Below are 21,255 nucleotides of genomic sequence, written 5' to 3'. Positions count from 1 at the left end.
ACTGTATCCAATTTAAACCATGCCAGATGGAATAGAATCTACTTGATTGTATATGGAAGGGAAACACCGGTGAGAGTTTTGTTTTTCTTTTATTTATTTATCTAAAAGTTTATGTGTGCCCCCTCTAGAACGACCTCTATGTCTATGCCAAATCGTTTGTCATTTTATATTCATGCAAACACTAACGCTGCTCTACTCTTATAAGCACGCACAATGTGGTTCTGCCGTGCCACACCACAATGGCAATCAAATCAATGTTGTTTAGTTTGTTCAATTTCAAGATAGGTGTCGATATTGCACCCACCATATTTTTTTTATTTTCTCAGTGTAATATACACTTTTTTCAATAAAAACAGAGCATGTTCGCTGTTAAAAGGATACCCTACCATGAGCTTTCTGCGAACGAGCCTGTGGTTCGGTTGGTGAGGCACGCTCGTTGGAGCGCCCACCGCCCGCGTTCGAGCGCTGCTCGACGCGGGTTTTCGCACCGGTTTTTCCCTAGTTTCCTTTGCAGGAATTGCAGCCTCAAGCGCCGATGCTCACAATGGTCAAGGTGTCGTACCCATCACGCTTGGAGTCTGATGATCTTCGAGTACCTCTGAGCCACGTGTCTTTAGGTATAGGTGTAGTTCTAGCTTGCGCACACGTACGTGTGGTGTGAGTACGTGCTTAAGTTCACATGCTACAGCCTGTACTCGGACTATTGGGCATTAAAAAAACATGAACTTTCTTATATTGGAGTATATATATCCGGCTAAGCAGAACTGCAGATCCACGGACGCTGAAGCCAGAGTTAGAAGCTGAAACCAGAGTTAGAAGCCGAAGCAGGGGCCTAGACGCAATTTATACAAGTGACGGTGGAGCTGCGTGCATTTGGCGCTGAACCATACATACCTTGTTGGCGTAGTTTGGCAGCAACTCCCCGCGTCCGCGCTCTCTTAAACCCCCAAAAACCAAAAAGTAAAAAATCCCCCTTTCTTCTCCCCCGACTCCCTCTTCCTTCTCTCTCGCCCGATAAGAACCCCTCCCCCCCAGCCGCCGCCGCCGCAGCCGCCGCCAGCGTCGCCGCGGTCGCTGCTTCTAGGGTTGCGCCTTCTCGCGCCGCCTCCGGAGCCTTCCCTGCTCCCCCACGATCCCCGCTGCCTCCACAAGCTTCCTTCACCTGCTCACTCCAACCGCTGCCGCCATGGCGGAGAAGCTCAGGGATCTGAGCCAGCCGATAGACGTGACGCTCCTCGACGCCACGGTCGCCGCCTTCTACGGCACCGGATCTAAAGAGGAGGTAATATCTTCCGCCCGCCTACCCGCCCGCCACCTCGCGGCTTACTTGCCCAGGAACGACTTTAGGGTTTACTTCGGTTGCTCGAGCTTCGAGTCTATCCGATCTCCACTTGCTAAATGCGAATGCTACCTGTTCTGCTAAACTAGGATACTTTAGTGTTTAGGGTTTTTCTTCTGTTGGTGATAAGGTTTAGCGTGCCATATGTTGTCCGTCTCTGAGACGGCGACGACGCCCTAGTCTTCTCCGTTCACACTTACGCTATCTAGGCCTTCAGAATGACTAAATGTTAGCGCAAACGTGAACAGTTGGGGTTTTCCCCTATTTGAGCTGTCTGGTCTTTTCTCATCACCAGAGGCCTAGCATTGTTAGTTTTGTCTATTTGTTTCTAGCTTTGTTGCTTTGGCATTGAAAACTAATAACTGTATCTGCTGCCTTTCATTTCAGAGGAGCGCCGCTGATCAGATACTACGTGATCTACAAAATAGCCCAGACATGTGGCTACAAGTTGTGCACATTCTGCAGAATTCCCAGAATCTCAACACCAAGTTCTTTGCACTGCAAGTAAGTTCGTCCACTCTGCTGGCTGTCGTTGTACATGGGGGTAGCTTGTGTCTCAAGGGGAGGATGGATGCTATGTTTATGCCCTGGTCGAATGGTTTAAAGTAATAAATGCAATTCAGATTTTCAGTTTAGCCTTCAACTTAAAAGGTTTGCTTGCATAGTCATATCTACAGGCTCATGTAACATTACCTTAGAATGCATGGCTGACCAAAAACGACACAAGGTTCAAAAGTATCGATGTCTGACATATTTTGGAACGTATACCGAGGTTGACATTATTTAGGTGGAAAATTCTTAAGGTCTTTCTATTCTGTGCCCTGTGCATATGAAACTGCCTTTTTACCATAACGGTCAGCCCCTCTTTCCGTTACTTCCATAATATGATTGCAACTATGTCAAGCTGCAAATGGAAATGCCTAATCAAGGTTATATGTATCAAGATTAGTTTCTCTGTTTATCACTGCGAGGTGCAGTTTTCTATATCTTCAGGATTATTTATAACTGTATTCCAAGAAAGGACAAAGTAGTTATGTCTTGATTTTTTGCATCTTTTTGTCTGTGGTCATAAGTAACATCTAACGTGTGGCAATAATTTGGCACATGAGGCATGCAACGAGGCTAAACATTCGTTGCATTGTAATACGAGCTAAATTCATAGAGTATCAATGATTTAAATAGAAGCCAGTTTGCGAGTGGGATAACCGCTAACAGCTGCACGTGCAGTCCAAGTGCTTAATCTTTAGCATGTGATGATTTTGTTACCAACATTCATGTAGGTACTTGAAAGTGTTATCAAGTACAGGTGGAATGCATTGCCTGTTGAACAACGTGATGGCATAAAGAATTACATATCCGATGTTATTGTGCAGGCAAGGATTAATATCTGTACTTTTTTTGTTAAAGTTTGATTATACACTTATCAATTAATAAATCTGATCCATTTAATCCTTTTTTTTTTGCACTACTGCCCTTTTTTGTACTATTGACAGCTTTCCAGCAATGAAGTTACCTTTCGGCAGGAGAGGCTTTACGTCAATAAACTCAATATTATTTTGGTGCAGGTAGGCTTTACATTTAGCTTTTCTTTTTCTTCACCTTGGCACCCAGTTCACCAGGTCATCTAAACCATGCACTGAATTTTGATGTTCTTGTTTCCAACATTGATATGAAGTTTTGTGTTTTGATATATTTGTTCTCATGGTGCTTCCTTGCAATGTAATAGGTCCTGAAACATGAGTGGCCTGCTAGATGGTCATCCTTCATACCTGATCTTGTTGCAGCTGCAAAGAGTAGTGAAACTATATGTGAAAATTGCATGGCTATATTGAAGGCAAGTTATTTTCTCTTTGTTTTCAATTTTGACATTTTCCTCGATTCTTTAATTTACATATTGGATTGGTTATGCTTATCCAATTTTTAACATGCAGCTTCTAAGCGAAGAAATTTTTGACTTCTCAAGAGGTGAAATGACACAACAAAAGATCAAAGAACTGAAGTCTTCACTTAATAGGTTGGGCTTGTTGTCAACTTATATATTTTCTTGGCAACCTTGGAGGTTCTGTTTGGTAGTTTATTCATGAATATATGTTTTAACAAAAAAAAAATGTTACTTGCCGTTTTGTATGCTTTAGGCAGTAATACTTCTGTTTTAACTTGTATCTTATTTTCTTTGTTCAGTGAGTTCCGGCTCATTCATGAGCTATGTTTGTATGTCCTATCTGCAACGCAAAGGCCAGAGCTCATCCGTGCTACATTGGCGACACTCCATGCTTTCTTATCATGGATCCCCGTTGGATTCATCTTCGAGTCACCGTTGGTATGTTGACGACTGAATTTTGTGAGTGACTGAGTGCCAACTGTGCCTACGTAAACGCTGGGCCTTACCTTTTCTTTTCTTATTTTTTTTTTATTTAGCTGGAAACATTACTGAAGTTCTTCCCTATGGCTGCTTATCGGAATCTTACACTTCAATGCCTAGCAGAGGTAAGGGACACCTAGGTTTTCTGTGTCTAATTTAGCCATAGTTTGTAATTTCAACAGACAAATGGGAAAATAATTTCTTTTATACAGTGTTTGGGAGCTCTGTATTGTGATATGTTACACTAGCCTGACGCTTCTGTTTGGGACCAATTGGAGAAGTTCTGTTTTTGAATTCTTTCTCTGATATATCTAGCTACCTTGCAGGTTGCAGCTCTTCAATTTGGTGATTTTTATAATGTGCAGTATGTGAAGATGTATACATTTTTCATGATTCAGTTGCAGGTAATTTCAAAGACATTTAATATTTTTCTTCTGTGCAAGTAATTCATTTCTCCACAGATTTAATTTATTGAAGTTTTTGTTCCTTTTGCATATAGGCTATTCTCCCTCCTGAAAAAATCCCAGACGCATATGCTAATGGTTCCACTGAAGAGCAGGTACACCTGAAACCATATTATCTGGTGTAGTGGTATATTCTAGGAGTCCATGATTCATGCTCCCCCTAATTTTATATCACTCTATGTTATATTAATAAACACACTTTGTTCATTTGTGCAGGCGTTTATACAAAATCTTGCACTCTTCTTCACATCCTTCTTTAAGGTAAGGTCTTTCTCCCCTGAATACTAGTACTTGTCTAGTATAAGATCAATTTAGAGTAATAGACAATTGTTTGTATGGATTTGTAGATTGTTCTCTAAGTTCTGTAACTAATATGCAATATGCCATACTTCAGATTCTACTTTATCAGCTTTTGATGCTTGTCATTTTAAGCACTAGGAAAAGAAAGAGATGATGTATATGAAGATACCCCATAAAAACAAACGAGTCTCCAATTGGTCTAACCCCTTCCCTTTTGTGCTAAATGCAGAATCACATGCGTATACTGGAAATAACTCAAGAAAATGCTGCTGCTTTGCTTATGGGTCTCGAGTACCTTATTGGAATTTCATATGTTGATGATACAGAGGTTTTTAAGGTAGGAATGCTGAAATATATTTGTCATAGAAATATGGTGTAAGACCACCTTATAACACTGGATAATTTACAGGCCTTCTTATGAAACTTTACAGGTCTGCTTGGATTACTGGAATGTGTTTGTCTTAGAGCTATTTGAAGCACACAATCAAATGGAACCTGCAGCAACTGTAAGCATGATGGGGCTTCAGGTGCTTTTATTTGATTTTTGTTTATCTTTTGGAACATTACCTGAATAAAATGAATAATGACTTTCTACTTTTCTTATCATACATTGTTGTGACATTTCTTTAGCATCCTTTTCCCTTTTTGTTCCTTTAGTTGCTCCTATATAGACTTCCTTTCTCGGGGATCTGTTTTTTTCTTTCTTTCTTTGATGCTCTCTAATTATAGTGTTTTGTTCTGAATTCTGAATCTCATTAAAACTATACTGTAGGCACAGATGGTTCCTGGAATGGTAGATGGGACTGGCACTGCTGTTCAACAGAGGAGACAGCTTTACTCTGGTCCACTCTCAAAACTACGGATGCTGATGATTTGTCGAATGGCAAAGCCTGAGGAAGTACTTATTGTTGAAGACGAAAATGGCAATATTGTACGTGAGACAATGAAAGACAACGATGTTCTTGTTCAGTACAAGGTTAGTAAAAGGATTGCCTTCCTACCACCCCGCCATTCATATGCCCTGTGCTTTATAAGCTTTGTAACCTTCTGACTGACGTGGAAATTACCTTTATTTTGAATAATATCAGATCATGAGGGAAACATTGATCTATTTATCTCATCTTGATCACGAGGATACAGAGCAACAGGTATGCTCACGGATACTTATGTTTAAGAACATATATGTAATTAATACTACAATATGCTTACCTTGCTCAGAAAATAATACTACATGAATGAAGCTTGTAACAATTAGTTAATTTCAAAAGTGGCTTGTGGCGCTTACATTGTAGTTAGTACTTTCATGGTTAGAAGGCCTGATTCACTGTAGCTGTGATGAAGGCGAATCAAGTCCACGGTTTAATAACGAACTGTCATAGTTCCGCTAGGCGCTCGCCTAGGCGCGACTAGGCGCGACTAGGCTCTAGTCGGAGGGTGTCCGCCTCGCCTATGGGGGTAGGCGGACCCCTAGGCGGCGGCGGCTCGTCGGCGGCGGCGGTGGTGGAGGAGCGCCTGGTGGAGGTCGTCGGTGGGGGAGGAGGAGCTGCGAGCGGCGGCGGGCGCTCGCGCGGGCTTGCGCGGGCGGCGGTGGTGGTGGAGGAGCGCCTGGCGGAGGTCGTCGGTGGGGGAGGAGGAGCTGCGAGCGGCGGCGGGCGCTCGCGCGGGCTTGCGCGGGCGGCGGTGGTGGTGGAGGAGCGCCTGGCGGAGGTCGTCGGTGGGGGAGGAGGAGCTGCGAGTGGCGGCGGCGCTCGCGCGGGCTTGCGCGGGCGGCAGGCGCTCGGGCGGGCGCAGGCGCGGGCGGCGGCGGTGTGGGAGGCGGCGTGGAGAAGGTGCGCTGGGCCGTTTTTAACGGTGGATAAGGTGGGTTGGGCCGTTTTTATGGGCTTTTCTTCTCTTTTCTCCCTGTTCCATGACCATTGGTCTTCTATTTTTTCTTTTCTTTTAAGTACTTAAGTATGTATTAATAAATTTAAGTATGTATTGGAAAACGCCTAGGAAAACGCCTAGGCGCGATTAATCCCGCCTAGGCGCTAGGCTGAGGGTCAGCGCCTAGATTCCGCCCAGCGCCTAGCTGAACTTTGCGAACTGTGTTAACTTGCCATAACAACAACTCAATTCCTATCGAATTCCTATAGTAAAATTCCTATAGGATAGAACGTACACAAGGAGTACACATTATATATGAATGAAACATATTCATTAACTTAAGCATGGTGAATAGCGGTTCTTGTTCTATTTTTGCTGTTTGTCAATTTAGTCCAGCACTTAGGGTAATTTATTCTGGAATTTCAGATGTTGAAGAAACTAAGCCAGCAATTAAATGGAGAAGACTGGAGTTGGAATAATCTTAATACTCTCTGTTGGGCTATTGGATCAATATCAGGCTCTATGGTAGAGGAGCAGGTTTGTATGTTGTTCTGTCCCTTTTCTTGCTTCTAAGAAACACTTTTGGAAGTATCAATCCTTAACTAATGGTAGATGTGGTGTGATGGAATTCTAAATTTTTCTCATGTGTCTGTTGCAGGAGAATAGATTTCTGGTTATGGTTATCCGTGATTTGCTAAACCTCTGTGAAATCACAAAGGGAAAAGACAATAAAGCTGTGATTGCAAGTAACATCATGTAATAAAGCATTTCTCTGCCATTTATCACATGTATATGATTATTAGCTATTATTTGGCTGATTTATGATGTAATTGTTAGGTATGTTGTTGGTCAGTATCCAAGATTTCTCAGAGCTCATTGGAAGTTTTTGAAAACCGTGGTCAACAAATTGTTTGAGTTCATGCATGAGATGCATCCTGGAGTTCAGGTCAGTGTTGCCTTTGCCTTCTTTGAGTTGGCAAAGGGGCATCTTTTTATTGTGGATGTAGTTTGGTCATCTTTCTATTTTTCTCAAATGCATGGTCATCATTTCTTGTTTGAATATGTGGTTGAACAAGTCATTTATCATCCTTCTGTTTGTATCTTGAGCTTATTTGGTAGTTGATGGCTTGATGCGTCTCCTGTCTTTTTGTATTTGGGCCTCCATTTGCATATGCACTTAAGTTAGTATTTTCGGTAATGTCTTCAGTGATTACCATGTGTGATATGTGCTGCTGTGGCTTGTCGCAGGATATGGCATGTGATACCTTCCTGAAAATTGTTCAAAAATGCAAGCGCAAATTTGTGACGCAACAGGTATGTTCAAGAATTTTCCCAAAGGGTCTATATGCTTGTACTTGATATTTCTTTTTTTAATTATTGTCTTAAAAGTGAACCCTTGTTGGTTCCCATCACGAACTACAAATGCTATTCATTCTATTTTCATGTTGTTTCACTAGTCTTAAATTCATGCATATCAATATCCTCCGTAGATCTTCGCCAGGTGCTGATTTTCACATTTGCACATTTTCTCCAGGTGGGCGAGAATGAACCATTTGTTTCTGAACTTCTGTCCAATCTTGCTACAACAATTGCTGATCTTGAGCCACATCAGATTCATACGTTTTACGAATCAGTATGTTGAACATGAATGAGAAAAAATTGGTCCAATAAAATAATCCATTATTACTAATTTTTTAAAAACATTTTCTGTGCTTACTGCTCAGGTTGGCCATATGATTCAAGCTGAATCTGACAACACTAAGAGGGATGAATACCTCAAGAGATTGATGAGCCTTCCTAATCAGGTTTCTTATTTTGTATTCTAGCATGCACTTTGGTTTTAGCTATTGTTTGTTCTTGAATACGATTTTAACTTGGTTGCACTTCGGTTTTATGATTTTACAGAAGTGGGCAGAAATAATTGGACAGGCAAGCCAAAGCATTGATATTCTGAAGAACCAAGATGTTATCAGATCAGTTCTCAACATCCTACAGGTAACAAAATGGAGTCCGAAAAAAGAATCTGATTTTACTCCTTTTGCCTTATTCTGTAAGTTTCATCAGTGCTGGTCAGAGATCGTTTTAAGTTGCACATGATGTCCTACAACTGTCAGGCATCTGAACTGCCCATGAAGTGTTTATTGGAGTCCAATACATCATCTCTAGTTTGGTGTTATTTGTGGGTGCTAGGCCAGAAAATGCATTTGCTCTTGCTAAATTCATTTGTCTTGTTGAGCCCCAACTTTTGAATGTAAATGGCTAATGTCACAGTTTTTGAAATCTTTGAATAATTTGGTTGCCCCACCATGTTTGGAATGATTTTTTTGATGCATTGGTGTGGCAGCTGATCTTTGTTGCAAAGTTGAGTTGTGGCTATTTCTGAATAGGTTCGATGATTCAATGAGCAATTATGTGCTCTGCTGGTTTACTTTGTTAATATCATGATTTTTCTCAAGTGATTTGGCATATCCTTTATTTAGACAACCAAGTGTTGATTGTTTCTAGTGGTAGCTCGACACCTGAACACATGATTCAAAAGTGTTTTTCAAGTCTACCATAGCGGTTTAATGACATTTTCACCAAACGCTAGTTAGAGACTGTCAACAACTTTCCATTGTTTGTTGCATTTTCTATTTAATTTGTGCTAACTGGAAACATTGGCCTTTGATTCTTTGGTTTCCTTTTACCCTTTGCATGTGTACTGGGGTACTGACATTACACTGTTATATGTGCTTGCAGACAAACACAAGTGTTGCGAGCTCCCTTGGGCCACACTTCTTCCCACAGATTTCGCTAATTTTCTTGGACATGCTAACAGTCTACAGGTATGTGTGCTGCATCATTTGTTATTAGTGTTTTAGCTTGCATATCCTAAGGTTAGATAACCAGGTCTGAAGAGCACTTGCATCATTGCATGTACCCTTTACCTAGAACACTTATGTGGCTAAAATCACATCGTGTAGTTATGTGATTGCTCTGCTCTGGGCAAGACCCCGATAGTTATGGTGCTGGATGGCTAGCTTTATCGATTACATTCTGCTAGGCTTAGTTTGCTGAAAGATAATAGTTCCCCATACATCTTACTCACTGTGCCTCCCCTTTTTGTTGTGATAGCACTGGTGCCTTCGTCTCCTTATTTCTTCAAGGCTAACGGTTCACTAGCTAATGGTCACTAATGGTCCCTCTCCTTTCTGCCATGCATTTTCTTCATATCAGAATGTACAGCGAGCTTGTATCAAGCACGATTGCTGAAGGAGGACCCTTTGCCTCGAGGACATCATTTGTAAAACTCTTGAGGTATGGACTATTGATTTTTGTACTTTAAAAAAAATATTATTTCCTTTCAGGTGATCTCTGCTGTGGGTGTGGGGGTACCTGTAGAAAGGTCTTGCTGTGATTACATTGGTTACCTTGCCTAATGGCTATATAGGATGACATAAGGAAGTTAGAGATATGTGAACAAGTAACCCATTTTTTAGAAATAACCTCTTTGCTGTCACTACTTTGTTTTTTACGTAGATGTCCCTGAAATGAAAACATGATTCGAATATCTCATTGACTAAGTTAATTTGTATTTGTGACAGATCTGTCAAGAGGGAAACCCTAAAGTTGATCGAGACTTTTGTGGACAAGGCAGAAGATTTACCACATATAGGAAAGCAGTTTGTTCCACCAATGATGGATCCCGTCCTTGGTGATTATGCTAGAAATGTACCTGATGCAAGGGAGTCTGAAGTTCTGTCGTTGTTTGCAACAATCATTAACAAGTATGCCTGCTCTTTGTTCATTCTGTGTCATGGTCTCATGTTTTTTTTGAACGTAATGTCATGGTCACATGTCAAGTTTTTTTATTTTCAAACTAAGCTTGTCCAACACCGGTTGAGATGGTTTGGATATGTCCAACGGAGACCTCCAGAGGCACCAGTGCGTAGTGGAATCCTAAGCCAGGATAGTAACGTGAAGAGAGGCAGAGGAAGACCGAAGTTGACTTGGGTAGAGGCAATAAAAGGAGACTTGAAAGGATGGAATATACCCAAAGACTTAGCCTTAGATAGGAGTGCTTGGAAAACTGCTATTCACGTGCCTGAACCTTGATTGCTTCTGCTGGGTTTCAACTCTAGCCTACCCCAACTTGTTTGGGACTTAAAAGGCTTTGTTGTTGTTTTTGTTGTTGTTGTAAGCTGTACCTGACTATTAAAATTGATTCCTCTTAAAAAAAGTCATGTTGGATGTCAAGAGCCACAATCTAATTCATGTATTTCTATTCTTGGCTATTTCTCATTAATTGTACCTTTGCATTAATTCTAAGAGTTAAATTTTTTCCTGCAGGTACAAAGGGGAAATGCTTGAGGATGTGCCTCGTATATTTGAGGCTGTTTTCCAGTGCACTCTTGAGGTAGGAATACTATTACTAAGTTGCTTTTGTTACTGATTTTGTTTTCAAGTACACCTTTACGTAGCATTTAGTTGTTTATTCTCTCTCTTACCAGATGATTACTAAGAACTTCGAAGATTATCCTGAGCACCGCCTCAAATTTTTTTCTTTGCTTCGTGCAATTGGTACTGATTGCTTCCAAGCATTAATCCAGCTTTCAAGTCCGGTTAGTAGTAACCCCTTTTATTTTGAGGTCTTGATGTGAATTTATGATGTGAGATATTGTCAACTTAAACTCTTATGTTATTTATGGTTATCATTTGACTTTCTGTTTCAGCAATTGAAGCTTGTGATCGATTCGATTAATTGGGCATTCAGACATACAGAGAGAAATATTGCAGAGACTGGCCTTAGTCTATTGTTGGAAATTTTGAAAAAATTTCAGGTAGGAAAACATATTCCATCCAATGCTGTCATCATATAGCTATATGGAAGCTAACTATCCCATGTGATCTGTTTGCAGGCTTCAGGATTCCAAAATCAATTCTACAAAACCTACTTTTTAACAATTGAGCAAGAGATTTTTGCAGTTCTCACAGACACGTTCCACAAACCTGGTTTCAAGCTTCATGTTTTGGTGCTACAACACTTATTTTGTGTGGTATGCTTATATTCATCCTCCCTGTAACCAATCATTTTATTTGTTCATCAAATTATTGGATTTGCTAATATGTAGGCTGATGGTCTAACGGAGCCTCTATGGGATGCTTCTTCAGTACCATATCAATATACAGATAATGCCATGTTTGTTCGAGATTACACCATAAAACTATTAGGAACATCATTCCCTAACATGACAGTAACCGAGGTACGATTGCAGCCACACTGCTTGGGTTGTGCCATGAGTCACCACACACCTAACGAGATTCCTTGGACAGGTGACCAAGTTTGTAGATGGCCTTCTTAGTTCAAAACATGATCTTCCAAGTTTCAAAAACCATATTAGAGACTTCCTGGTGCAGTCGAAGGAGTTCTCAGCTCAGGTAACCTCCTCAGTTTCGCTTGCCATAACCTTTATCCTGATTATATGCATTTGAGGCAAAACCAAAAGAGATAAATAGGGATGTGACAGACTACCACAACTAGGCTCTAGGAATAAGGATGCATTTCTTGCTTACCATATACTATGGTTTTTATGTGCTTGTGGAGCGGATAGGCCCTTAGTTCCACCAGCAGATTAGCGATGAATTTCGATCCTGCTCCCTTTTTGTTTACACAGGTGATTTTGTGCAAATTGTCTTGTGATTCACATTTGCGGTTGCTTGTCTTGTGATATCAGGATAACAAGGATCTATACGCGGAAGAGGCTGCCGCCCAAAGAGAACGGGAGCGCCAACGGATGCTTGCCATTCCGGGGCTCATTGCCCCTAGCGAATTGCAAGACGAGATGGTAGATTCGTAGTGTTCCCTTGTTGATTCAGCTTTCTCTAATGTAGCTTCCTGTTTGTTGGTCCGGCCTCGGAATACCTCTGGAGCCCTTGACTTCCAAGTGCCCGAGTTTTCTTCCAGGGTGGTGAAAGAAGGTGCCTGCTGTAATTTTATTTTTGGTTACCTCCACATGATGCTGATTCCAAGATTTGTGGTAGTAGACTTGGGAACGGACTAGTCAGTTTTGCCGCAGGAGGTGTCTGGGACTGCTGCTGGGTCTCAGCAGCTGTGCTTGACTGGATGTGTTAGCAGCGGCTCTTGTGCTTTGCCCATGATATATCGTGGTACAGCATTGTATGCTTCTTTAGTTGAAGTTTATAGATGGATGGCGATTTCTGTATCTGGACACTATCCAATCTGATAGGAACCGTGTTATATCTGTACTATTCTGTGAGATATCTCATACCCATTCCCCACACCTCTTCCCTTTTTTTTGGGTGCATTTGAATGTGTAGATTTCCTGTCTCAAGGTTCGGTTTGGTCGTGTACGTGTGCCTCAGCCAATTGTCTGAAGCACATCTGAAAAAGGCATCACTGAAGGAATGTATGTTTTTTGGGGGAGTTAATAGATGGCTACTGTTTTATTTTGTTAGCACCCTGGTGCGGTGGCTGTGGTGATCTTGTTTGTGATAATATAATATAAATGTAATTGATTATGTATAGGAGGAATCAGCAGGTGTAGTTGATGGGATCCTGTCCTTGCACTTGCTGTCATAGGGACAAGGTTAGGGATGGATTTGTGTGGTTACCACCAGCTCCCTATAGTCCACCGCGCTGCTTTCAGTGAACTCGATTCAATGGGAGGGGCTGCAGCACACCTGACCTCATAAAGTCTTAGCCATGATGATTGAAGCACCGCAGCATACGTTTGATTCAGCCCACTCAAATGGTAATAAACGGTACTTTTTAGTTTCTCTCACAGCAAATCAGCATAAGCTAAATTTCAGCAAACCGAACAAGGCCAACGTCTTTGACACCCCTGCGTCTTCCTCAGTCGCAGTCGCAGTCGCGGATGGAGTAAGTAAACGGTAAGAAGTTCAGTTAATAACAAGTTTACCCTAAAAAATGTCGTGTGTTTAAACGCTGAGGCAGTTCAGCCCTGGAAAGCAAATTCAGGGGAGACAATGCCCAGAGCAAAAAAGCAATTGGGGGATTTTTTTTTTAACACAGGTGCTGCTGGAGCGATGAAGTAGCCAATATTAAGCAAACAATAATTAATAATTGAATAAAATGGAAGACAATCGTATGTATCAGTTCCTGTATGTATGTGCATACGTAAGTTGCTGCTGCTACATATAGGGCCTGTTTGGCATGGCTCTGGAGCTGAACTCCAGCAACTCCAACCAATTTTCCAGCCAAACACCCCAGCTCCAAAACTCCATGGAGCTGTCAACTCTATGGAGCTGTAGTGCAAATGGAGGTGGAATTTTGGAGTACCTCTTTTGCAGCTCTAGAACCACCCAATATGAACCTCCTCATGGAGTTAGTGGGTAATTACCCACCAATACCACTGATTACACAGAAAAACGGTTCGTTCTTTTCCTCCCAACACACCCCGCGCCACATCTCCCTCCTACGCCTCCTTCGATCCGCACTTGCTCTGTTCTGGCGCCCGACCCCCGCCGCCGCTAGGGTTTGCCCACCGCCACCCACATCGGCGGTCGCCATCCATCCCCGCCGCTGGCTGTCCGAGCCCCGCCGGACTTCTTGGCGAGCAGAGGCGAGGGCGGATGTACTAATTGGCTACTGACACCTACATCCTCAACGCCGCGGAGGAGGCCGGGCTGGAGCTGCCCTTCTCGTGCCGCGCCGGGTCGTACTCCGCGTGCGCGGGGAAGCTAGCGTCCGGCGAGGTGGACCAGTCGGAGGGCTCGTTCCTGGACGACGCGCCGGGTCGTACATCCTCGACGCGCGGGGAAGCAGCAGGGTGCGGCCGCACGAGCATGGATTGGGAGTGAACCGGGGCCTGACTGCATCCTTGATCACCGCGCGGCCTCTGCACGCGCACGTGGAATCGCGAGGCTGCTTTTGCCTGCCTGCCTTGGAGGGGAGTCCGTGCAATGCCGACGCCCGAGCGTTGTCCTGCGGTGGCCGGTCGTGTCGTGTGAGCAGCACTCAAACAGTTGGGATTGCAGTGCGCGCCGCCCGTTCGACGAAATGCGCCACCGCCCATGTCTGATGGAGCCTTTGCTGCTTCAACGTCGTCAGACAAATCGCCGCGTGAAGTGTGAACTTGAACTTGGTTTGTCAGTCGCCACGGCACGTGTGCCACAACTCCGCGGGCATCTTACTCGATGTTCAGAGAGATTATGAAGTTCAGAGATGGACGCCACAAAACAAAGTTCAGAATTCCTTGTGTTTGTCTGTTTGATACTCCTATATACTCTCTACTGATCGATGGAGGTTGCAGTCCAAATATCTACTAATTGGCTATTGATTGTTTATCTATACTACTCATTATGTGTTGAACAAATTGGATTAATCGATGTTCAGTGACTTGGGATGACTAGGCTTGAAGTGTATTATTAGTAATTATTTTGGAATTTACTGTATGTATTTTCATTTCATATTTGTGAGAAGTTAAGTCATTCATTTTGTCTAAAGAACGGTGTATTTATTCAAACCAGAGGTAAGAATGGCAATCTATCCTCAAACTCCTCTTTTGTGGAGCTGGGGACACCCTCCTAGCCAAACACCTCCATCAGACAGCTCCAACTCTATCCAGAGCTGGCTCCACCTGGAGTTCTGGAGTGGAGCAGCTCCACTCAGAGTTGGAGTCATGCCAAACAGGGCCATAGTTTGGGTGTATAGTATCCGATGGATCAATATAATTTAATTATAATTACATATATGTATGGAATCCAATAAGAAAACAATTGACGGACAATAAGCTAATTAAGCTAGAGGTAGGTATAGCAGCTAGCGGGAGGATGCGGAGTTGCTGGGTTGGTGATGGATGAATAGCTAGCTAGGCGATGTGGTCCGGCGCCAATGAAGAGTCGTCGTCGTCGTCATCGACCTGGAGCTTGTCGAGGAGGTCGTGTGGCGTGTGCGCGTCGACGATGATGCTGCGTTCGGCGGGGGTGACGAATCCTTCGTGGACGGCCTTGTCGACGAAGGCGAGCAGGGGGTCGTAGTAGCCGTCCACGTTGAGGAGGCCAACCGGCTTGCTGTGGATGCCGAGCTGCGCCCACGCGATCACCTCCAGGAGCTCCTCCAGCGTCCCGTACCCACCTGCGATTATTGTTACTCCTCCTTCCGTTCAAAAAACAAAAGGATCCTCGTACGTCTCTCAGAATTTAAATAAATAATTTTGAATTTGAATGTGACCAGCGGATTCATATACCAAAAAGAAAAAGGTTTGGTTGGTATATATTCGGGTGGGTGTAGCCGTGCAGCTAGGTAGCGGGCTGGTGAGAGGCGATGGCGACGCGTGCGGACCGGGATCCCTCCGTTTGGTTGATCGACGACTAGCTGAAGAAGAAGCAACTAAGCAACAGTGACGGACGGACGGAGAAATTAAACCTGGGAGCGCGATGAACGCGTCGGAGTGGCGCGCCATCTCGGCCTTGCGCTGGTGCATCCCGGCGACGGGCTTGAGCTCCCCGGGCGTCTCCCCGATGAGCTCCAGCGGCAGCACCGCCTTGGGCACCACCCCGAGCACGTGGCCCCCGCCGTCGTGGACGGCGCGGGAGACGAGGCCCATCAGCCCCACGCTGCCGCCGCCGTACACCAGGTCCATGCCGCGCTCCACCAGCTGCTGCCCGAGCTGCACCGCCGCCGCCTGGTACGACGACCGCTTCCCGGGGCTGCTCCCGCAGAACACGCACACCCGACGGAACTTCTTCTTCTTCTTCTCTTTCTCCGCCGCTGCTGCTGCCGCTGCCGCCGGCACAGGCACCGGCGCCTGCTGCTCGTGCTCCTGATCCATCTTCGATTCAATCCTTACGTACTGATGCTTCGATCTTCCTCTCACTGCACGAAAGCACGCAAAGGGACGCGCGCTTATATAAAGAGAGAGAGAGAGAGAGAGAGAGAGCGAGCGAGACACGTGCGCCACACTTGCTACTCCTCCTCCTAGTCCTAGATAGCAGCAGTACCAATTCTATCCGGCCGGCTATCCCATCTCCTGCTGCTTCCTTCATTCTCGGAGCCACTGGCAAGCAGAAGCAGGGAAAGGATTGCATTGATAAGGAAATCAGGATAAGGGGATAGAGAGGATGGAATGGATGGGACGAACTTGACGCTCAGGACGTCCATTTTCCCATCCCATTCCATCAATCATCCATCCACGGCATGGCACTGGTACTCGCACTCCCGCCATGTGGGACCATCTCCCCGTCCCTGTCCGTCCCGTTCCCGTCATTTTTTTTTGTGTCTGCCTTAAATTTATTTATTTATTATCCGACGTTCAGGTTTTCTTTAATTACATGATACAATGCAAACATTCAAAATGCAAGCTTTATGGACGCACACTGAACCGGCAAATCTCCAATATTGATGAAGTCATCATAGGTGCCTCACTGTCGACGGTAAGGTCGCCTGCATCTTCAAAGACTGCCGACAAATTCTCGAGATTGACAAAGTAACCATAGACGGCTCGCTATCGAAGGGAACATCGTCTGCATCTTCGAAGACTAGACCGACAAATCTTCGAGATTGACGATGTTACCACAGACGTCTCGCTGTCGAAATTAATGAAACGTCCCCTACATACTCACTCCTATGAACGTGTACGTACACTCTATCTCTATAAACATATCTAAGAGACTGAGTTGGCAGATGTTGAGTGATGAAGTCACCACGTACATCTTGTTGTGTCGAGGGGCACAAGCACTCGCGTTAACTGAACAATCACAAATTTCTTAGTGTCAAGGGGTACTCGACTTTTACCGAAAAAATAACGCTGCAAAATCTAAGAAAAATACGAACATCTGTGTTAAATTGATGATTTAAGCCTAGGCGAGCAGTTTCCACCACAAAAAATCTAACCAGTTGAGTTAATTATATGCTCTCACATAATATAATCCTTTTATTTACTTTAGGCACACTATACCAAATATTCCTACTACTGTCAAAAGGTCGAAGATTAATTAATTAAAACCACGTTTCGTATGAAAAAAAATCGTAATCACCATGCATGTCATTGTGTGTGTATACTCCTATATATTACTTAATTTAGACCACAAGGAATAATGGAGCGAGTGCCTAGGAGGTCAACAAACACCAAATGGCACAGCGCTTATGATGGTACCTATAGGACGTAAGGGATGACCTCAGTCCTCAGCTTCCTTACTAGAATTTCCACAAGGAATTAATCAAAACAAAAGTACTACTTGTTTCGAACTCCAAATTGAGAAAAATAAGAATAAGATAGAAATATAATAATACGATCGAAACACCTAGCTAGATTCTATAATGAGACTGTAGAATCCAACTGTCTATTTGGAGATTATTACCACTCTATACAACGACAATAATCTAATGTCCAGACGCTCGTAGTTTTTTTTAATCTAGAATCCAAATTCCACATCGCTATATATGTACGATCACTATAAGAATAAGATAAGATCCGATTCGCTTGAACTTATCAGCTGACTTATCCGATTCGCTCGAACTTATCAGCCGGCTTATTCGATTCGCTTGAACTTATCAGCCGGCTTATCGGAGCTGGTATTAAAGCCGATTGATAAGTCGGCCTTGGCTGATTTGTTATGAGAGAAAAATATTGTAGATTCTAGCTGATAAGCCGGAGCATGGCATGACTTTTCTGGTAATTACTGTCCTGCCTGCCTCTTGCATTGTTTGAGATAGATCGCAACAAGTTGCTCCAAGGCAGGCAGGCAAGCAGGCTAAGACTGGACTCACAGTCACATAAACACTAGGTCCTTTTCTTGTTGTTTTTGGTTTTACTACTCGGCTTAATTTTTTGACAGCACAAAAATACTATATTCATCTTGGAAAGAGTGCAATTTTAAGTTTGATCAGAGTCAAACTAACTTCAGTTCGACTGAGTTTATAAAACGATATCAACATTTAACATTCGAAATAGGTATATTATGATAAAAGCATGAATATATTTTTTACATAAATTTAGTCAAACTTAACTGAGCACTTTTTTTTTTGGAATTGCTTTACTTTTGGGAACGGCAGATTAAAGTATAGTGTCCTCTCTGTTTTTTTTTTCAAATACATGTGTATACTATGTTAGTTTGATCTCCATTGGATCAGCGCCCTGATCGGGGGCGTCCAATCGCTCTATGGTTGGTGGGCCCCTGTCGCACAGTACCATAAATGGAGGTGGAGGCCGGGGCTCTAGCTACGAGGTTGACCTGAGCCGCCGTAACCCTCCGACAAAGAAACCCTAAAGCTAACCGATCAAGAGACGGTGCTGCCAGCAACGGGAAGCCACCACCGACTTCACTGTCACCTCTGCAGTGCCACCACCGGGACGCTGTACCTCGCCTCGTCGTCGGGACTGCGACTGCACTTCATCTCCGGTCACTGCCGGCACACTAGCTACCAAGGTACACCAACGAGCTGTTCATACCCGCTAGATCTGCACCTAGAGGTTTAGAACTTTCCTTCTCCTTGTCCTAAAAAGATGAAAAATCTTACTTTCTCACGAGTCAAAAGATCACAAGTTTGTCTAAATATTCAAAAACAAGGTATTAATACCTTTTTTGAGATGGAGCGAGTACATTTGGTGAGCTCCCAATAAAGAGAACGTTTCCTGCACCACACTGACAACTTAGCTACTTGTAGACCTTCGCCCCGTTCGTTTGTGCTTGTTTGGCTGATAAGTTATGACTGAAAGTACTGTTAATTGATTTGATGTGAGAAAAAAATACTATTCGTTGGTTGAAAAAATACGGCTTATAAGTCAAACAAGCCCAAACAAACAGGGCGCTTGAAACAGGCCTTAGCTGCACGGTAATTGGTTGGTAGGGTGTAAATCACCCCGAACCCTGTAGCAGCAAGACAGATAATAACCATAGGGTGATGAGCCACACGTTCCCGCTTTGGCTCCCACTTGGGCTCCACATGCAGGGACCTCTTGCTGCAAAGCCTGCATGGGAAGTAGGGGGCACTCAATTTGAATAAGCAGTATATGTTATGGCATGACGGAACTGTGTGATTGCAGTCTGCTCGTAAGTGCACTTACTGTTCCATCCTCTCAGGCGCCTTGACATTCACACCTTCACAAAGTACAGGGTTACGCCACTGGCCCTGCAACACATGATCATTATTATGTAGAGTTGCAGTTCACTGATTATTTCAGTGATAAGGGTGAGCCATCCTAATTCCAACCATATTGGATTCTCCAGAGTATAAACACGTTACAATCCATTTATCTGGTTGAGTAAAGCATTGCCCCAGCTTGCACATGTGCACAGGTTCCACAGATATTTAAAGGAGGCAAGGAGCTCATGAGCGAGGCAAGGAGCTCATGAGCAATCAAGAATCACCTGATTGGCATTGCAAATTTAACTAATTGAATCTATCATCAGATAAACCATTGGGGCTAGCTAGGGGCATGAGTACTGTGCACAGGTCTGTGGATTAATTCTTCATATATAGGGCAGTGTACGATTTTGCAGTTCATAGCTGAGATTAAAGCATCTATTTAATCCACTAGTCAATCAAATAGGATCGAGTTTTGCAGTAACAGAGTGAGCAGGGCTAAATTTGACACAAATGTTCACCTATAATATAATGTGTTTCTCCCATTCGAACAAGGCAAACTAGCCTAAACTGGCTACTTGTGGAGATCAATCAAACCGTAACAGCACCCACCATACAAATCCGACCTGCGCGGCAATTTGTTTATAGATGATGAAAACCTAACCTAACCTAACCTAACCGCACCGACCGTACAAATCCGATCCGCGGCGCGTACGAATCATAGGGAGCTCGCCCTTCCCTTACCGGCTTGTGCGCCGTACCCGTAGAGGATCCAAGCAGCCGGGATGAAAAACCTGAACGACCACCGCGAAGCACCGCCGCCGCCGCCATCGAGCTGACCTCCTCCCTCATCGCGACTTCTTGCCCTTACGGTAATACGGTCTCTCTCTGTTTTTCGATCGCAACCCGTGGTTATTTAGATAGTTTTATTTAAATATATTTGGTTTTCTTCCTAGCAAAAACAACCCTGTTGGATTCCGAATGGGTCCACTAGCTACACACGGGTGGGCCAAGCCGACTAGTTAAGGGCTCGTTGGGTTTGATGGCCCTCGAATAATTTAGGGTTGAAACGATTCGTTAATCTTGTCTTATCTTATCTTATACTTTTATAAAGTAAAACCCCACTACTTATTTATCTCAACATATAAGCTATCAAACTAGGCAATGAACTATCACATACAATTAAAATCCACTAAGTAAAACCCACTGATTAGTTATCTCAAGATACAATCTGTCTAGTTAGGCAAGCTATCACAAATAATTAAAATCTACTAGCACATACACTATAATGTCCACGTCAGTAAGATACATAACCATTTTGTTGTCTATATCATACCATGCAATTCACTAATCCGTAATTCCCGCAGCAACGCACGTGGTATTGTTTCTAGTTTATATAATCTTGATACTGGGTTCAATCCTTGTAAATCAAATGGACCCTAAGGTGGATCGAATCTAGGGGTATCCCATGATTTGGCATGGCATACAAGACTTAAAAAGATTATTTGAAAACCAACTAGATCAAAACTCGTATAGCCAATTATAAAAACCAATATGTAAACTGATTAGACAGAGATTTTATTTGTAATCCTGTCCCCAGATTATACAAGAAGAGGCAAGGAGCACGCCCCTACTTTATCCTAGCATACATAGCACAAGCAATACAAACTCTCATATACATTGTATATGGGTCATCCCAATCTGAGTCAGTGTCGACGGTCATTAACATCAATCATAAACCGTAAATATAACCTGCATATATATTTAATTCCATCACCAAACATATGTCTAAGGGTTTAAACTAATAAATTTCACAAGTTTTGGTGAATATGTGTTTACGGGAGGATTTATCCAGAAAACCGTCAAGGAGGACCTA

General features: G+C 43.4%; 3 protein-coding genes across 5 annotated transcripts; 1 reads left to right on the top strand and 2 right to left on the bottom strand.

Annotated features, from left to right (window-relative positions):
• The first annotated feature begins 939 nt into the window (after positions 1–939).
• Positions 940–12,588, top strand: LOC136516398 (protein EXPORTIN 1A-like). Of its 2 annotated transcripts, none has more exons than XM_066509786.1 (32): positions 940–1,282; positions 1,727–1,843; positions 2,620–2,712; positions 2,833–2,904; positions 3,066–3,173; positions 3,271–3,353; positions 3,521–3,659; positions 3,758–3,826; positions 4,028–4,105; positions 4,201–4,260; positions 4,382–4,426; positions 4,695–4,802; positions 4,897–4,971; positions 5,238–5,441; positions 5,554–5,613; positions 6,758–6,868; positions 6,990–7,087; positions 7,169–7,277; positions 7,580–7,645; positions 7,866–7,964; positions 8,056–8,136; positions 8,237–8,326; positions 9,071–9,156; positions 9,548–9,628; positions 9,916–10,098; positions 10,661–10,727; positions 10,822–10,932; positions 11,044–11,151; positions 11,230–11,367; positions 11,443–11,574; positions 11,645–11,749; positions 12,046–12,588. In XM_066509786.1, the coding sequence occupies exons 1-32, from the start codon at positions 1,187–1,189 to the stop codon at positions 12,166–12,168; spliced, it is 3,195 nt and encodes a 1,064-aa protein (XP_066365883.1). In that variant the 5' UTR covers positions 940–1,186; the 3' UTR covers positions 12,169–12,588. The 2 variants fall into 2 exon arrangements, with proteins under 2 accessions (XP_066365883.1, XP_066365882.1); XM_066509785.1 differs by having other exon boundaries at positions 4,897–4,992.
• Positions 12,589–14,989: 2,401 nt separating this feature from the next.
• On the bottom strand, positions 14,990–16,340 carry LOC136517171 (probable cytokinin riboside 5'-monophosphate phosphoribohydrolase LOGL5). The gene is made up of 2 exons (XM_066510695.1): positions 15,720–16,340; positions 14,990–15,428 (listed from the first exon to the last, which is right to left on the bottom strand). Exons 1-2 carry the CDS (start codon positions 16,123–16,125, stop codon positions 15,163–15,165), a joined length of 672 nt encoding a protein of 223 aa, XP_066366792.1. The 5' UTR covers positions 16,126–16,340; the 3' UTR covers positions 14,990–15,162.
• Positions 16,341–18,449: 2,109 nt separating this feature from the next.
• Positions 18,450–20,262, bottom strand: LOC136515014 (uncharacterized). 2 transcript variants are annotated; one of them, XM_066508711.1, is made up of 5 exons: positions 20,124–20,262; positions 19,360–19,424; positions 19,188–19,263; positions 18,873–18,927; positions 18,450–18,790 (listed from the first exon to the last, which is right to left on the bottom strand). In XM_066508711.1, exons 1-5 carry the CDS (start codon positions 20,229–20,231, stop codon positions 18,768–18,770), a joined length of 327 nt encoding a protein of 108 aa, XP_066364808.1. In that variant the 5' UTR covers positions 20,232–20,262; the 3' UTR covers positions 18,450–18,767. The 2 variants fall into 2 exon arrangements, 1 of the variants encoding a protein (XP_066364808.1); XR_010773928.1 differs by having other exon boundaries at positions 18,873–19,263.
• Positions 20,263–21,255: the final 993 nt, after the last annotated feature.

This window comes from Miscanthus floridulus, chromosome 17, assembly GCF_019320115.1.
Source record: "Miscanthus floridulus cultivar M001 chromosome 17, ASM1932011v1, whole genome shotgun sequence".
Lineage (NCBI taxonomy): Eukaryota > Viridiplantae > Streptophyta > Magnoliopsida > Poales > Poaceae > Miscanthus > Miscanthus floridulus.
Note: the sequence above shows the minus strand (reverse complement) of the source record. Positions and strands in the feature narration are given on the sequence as shown.

What these genes read in the sequence shown, in the direction of transcription:
- LOC136517171 (XM_066510695.1), bottom strand. Translation starts at nt 16,125, where the DNA reads ATGGATCAGGAGCACGAGCAGCAGGCGCCGGTGCCTGTGCCGGCGGCA. An exon ending in CGCGTTCATCGCGCTCCCAG is followed by an intron (nt 15,429 to 15,719) that starts GTTTAATTTCTC and finishes CAATAATCGCAG; the next exon opens with GTGGGTACGGGACGCTGGAG.
- LOC136516398 (XM_066509785.1), top strand. Translation starts at nt 1,187, where the DNA reads ATGGCGGAGAAGCTCAGGGATCTGAGCCAGCCGATAGACGTGACGCTC. An exon ending in ATTGCATGGCTATATTGAAG is followed by an intron (nt 3,174 to 3,270) that starts GCAAGTTATTTT and finishes TTTAACATGCAG; the next exon opens with CTTCTAAGCGAAGAAATTTT. An exon ending in CGAAGGAGTTCTCAGCTCAG is followed by an intron (nt 11,750 to 12,045) that starts GTAACCTCCTCA and finishes TTGTGATATCAG; the next exon opens with GATAACAAGGATCTATACGC.
- LOC136515014 (XM_066508711.1), bottom strand. Translation starts at nt 20,231, where the DNA reads ATGAGGGAGGAGGTCAGCTCGATGGCGGCGGCGGCGGTGCTTCGCGGT. An exon ending in GCGCCTGAGAGGATGGAACA is followed by an intron (nt 19,264 to 19,359) that starts GTAAGTGCACTT and finishes CTTCCCATGCAG; the next exon opens with GCTTTGCAGCAAGAGGTCCC. An exon ending in GTGTGGCTCATCACCCTATG is followed by an intron (nt 18,928 to 19,187) that starts GTTATTATCTGT and finishes AGTGTGGTGCAG; the next exon opens with GAAACGTTCTCTTTATTGGG.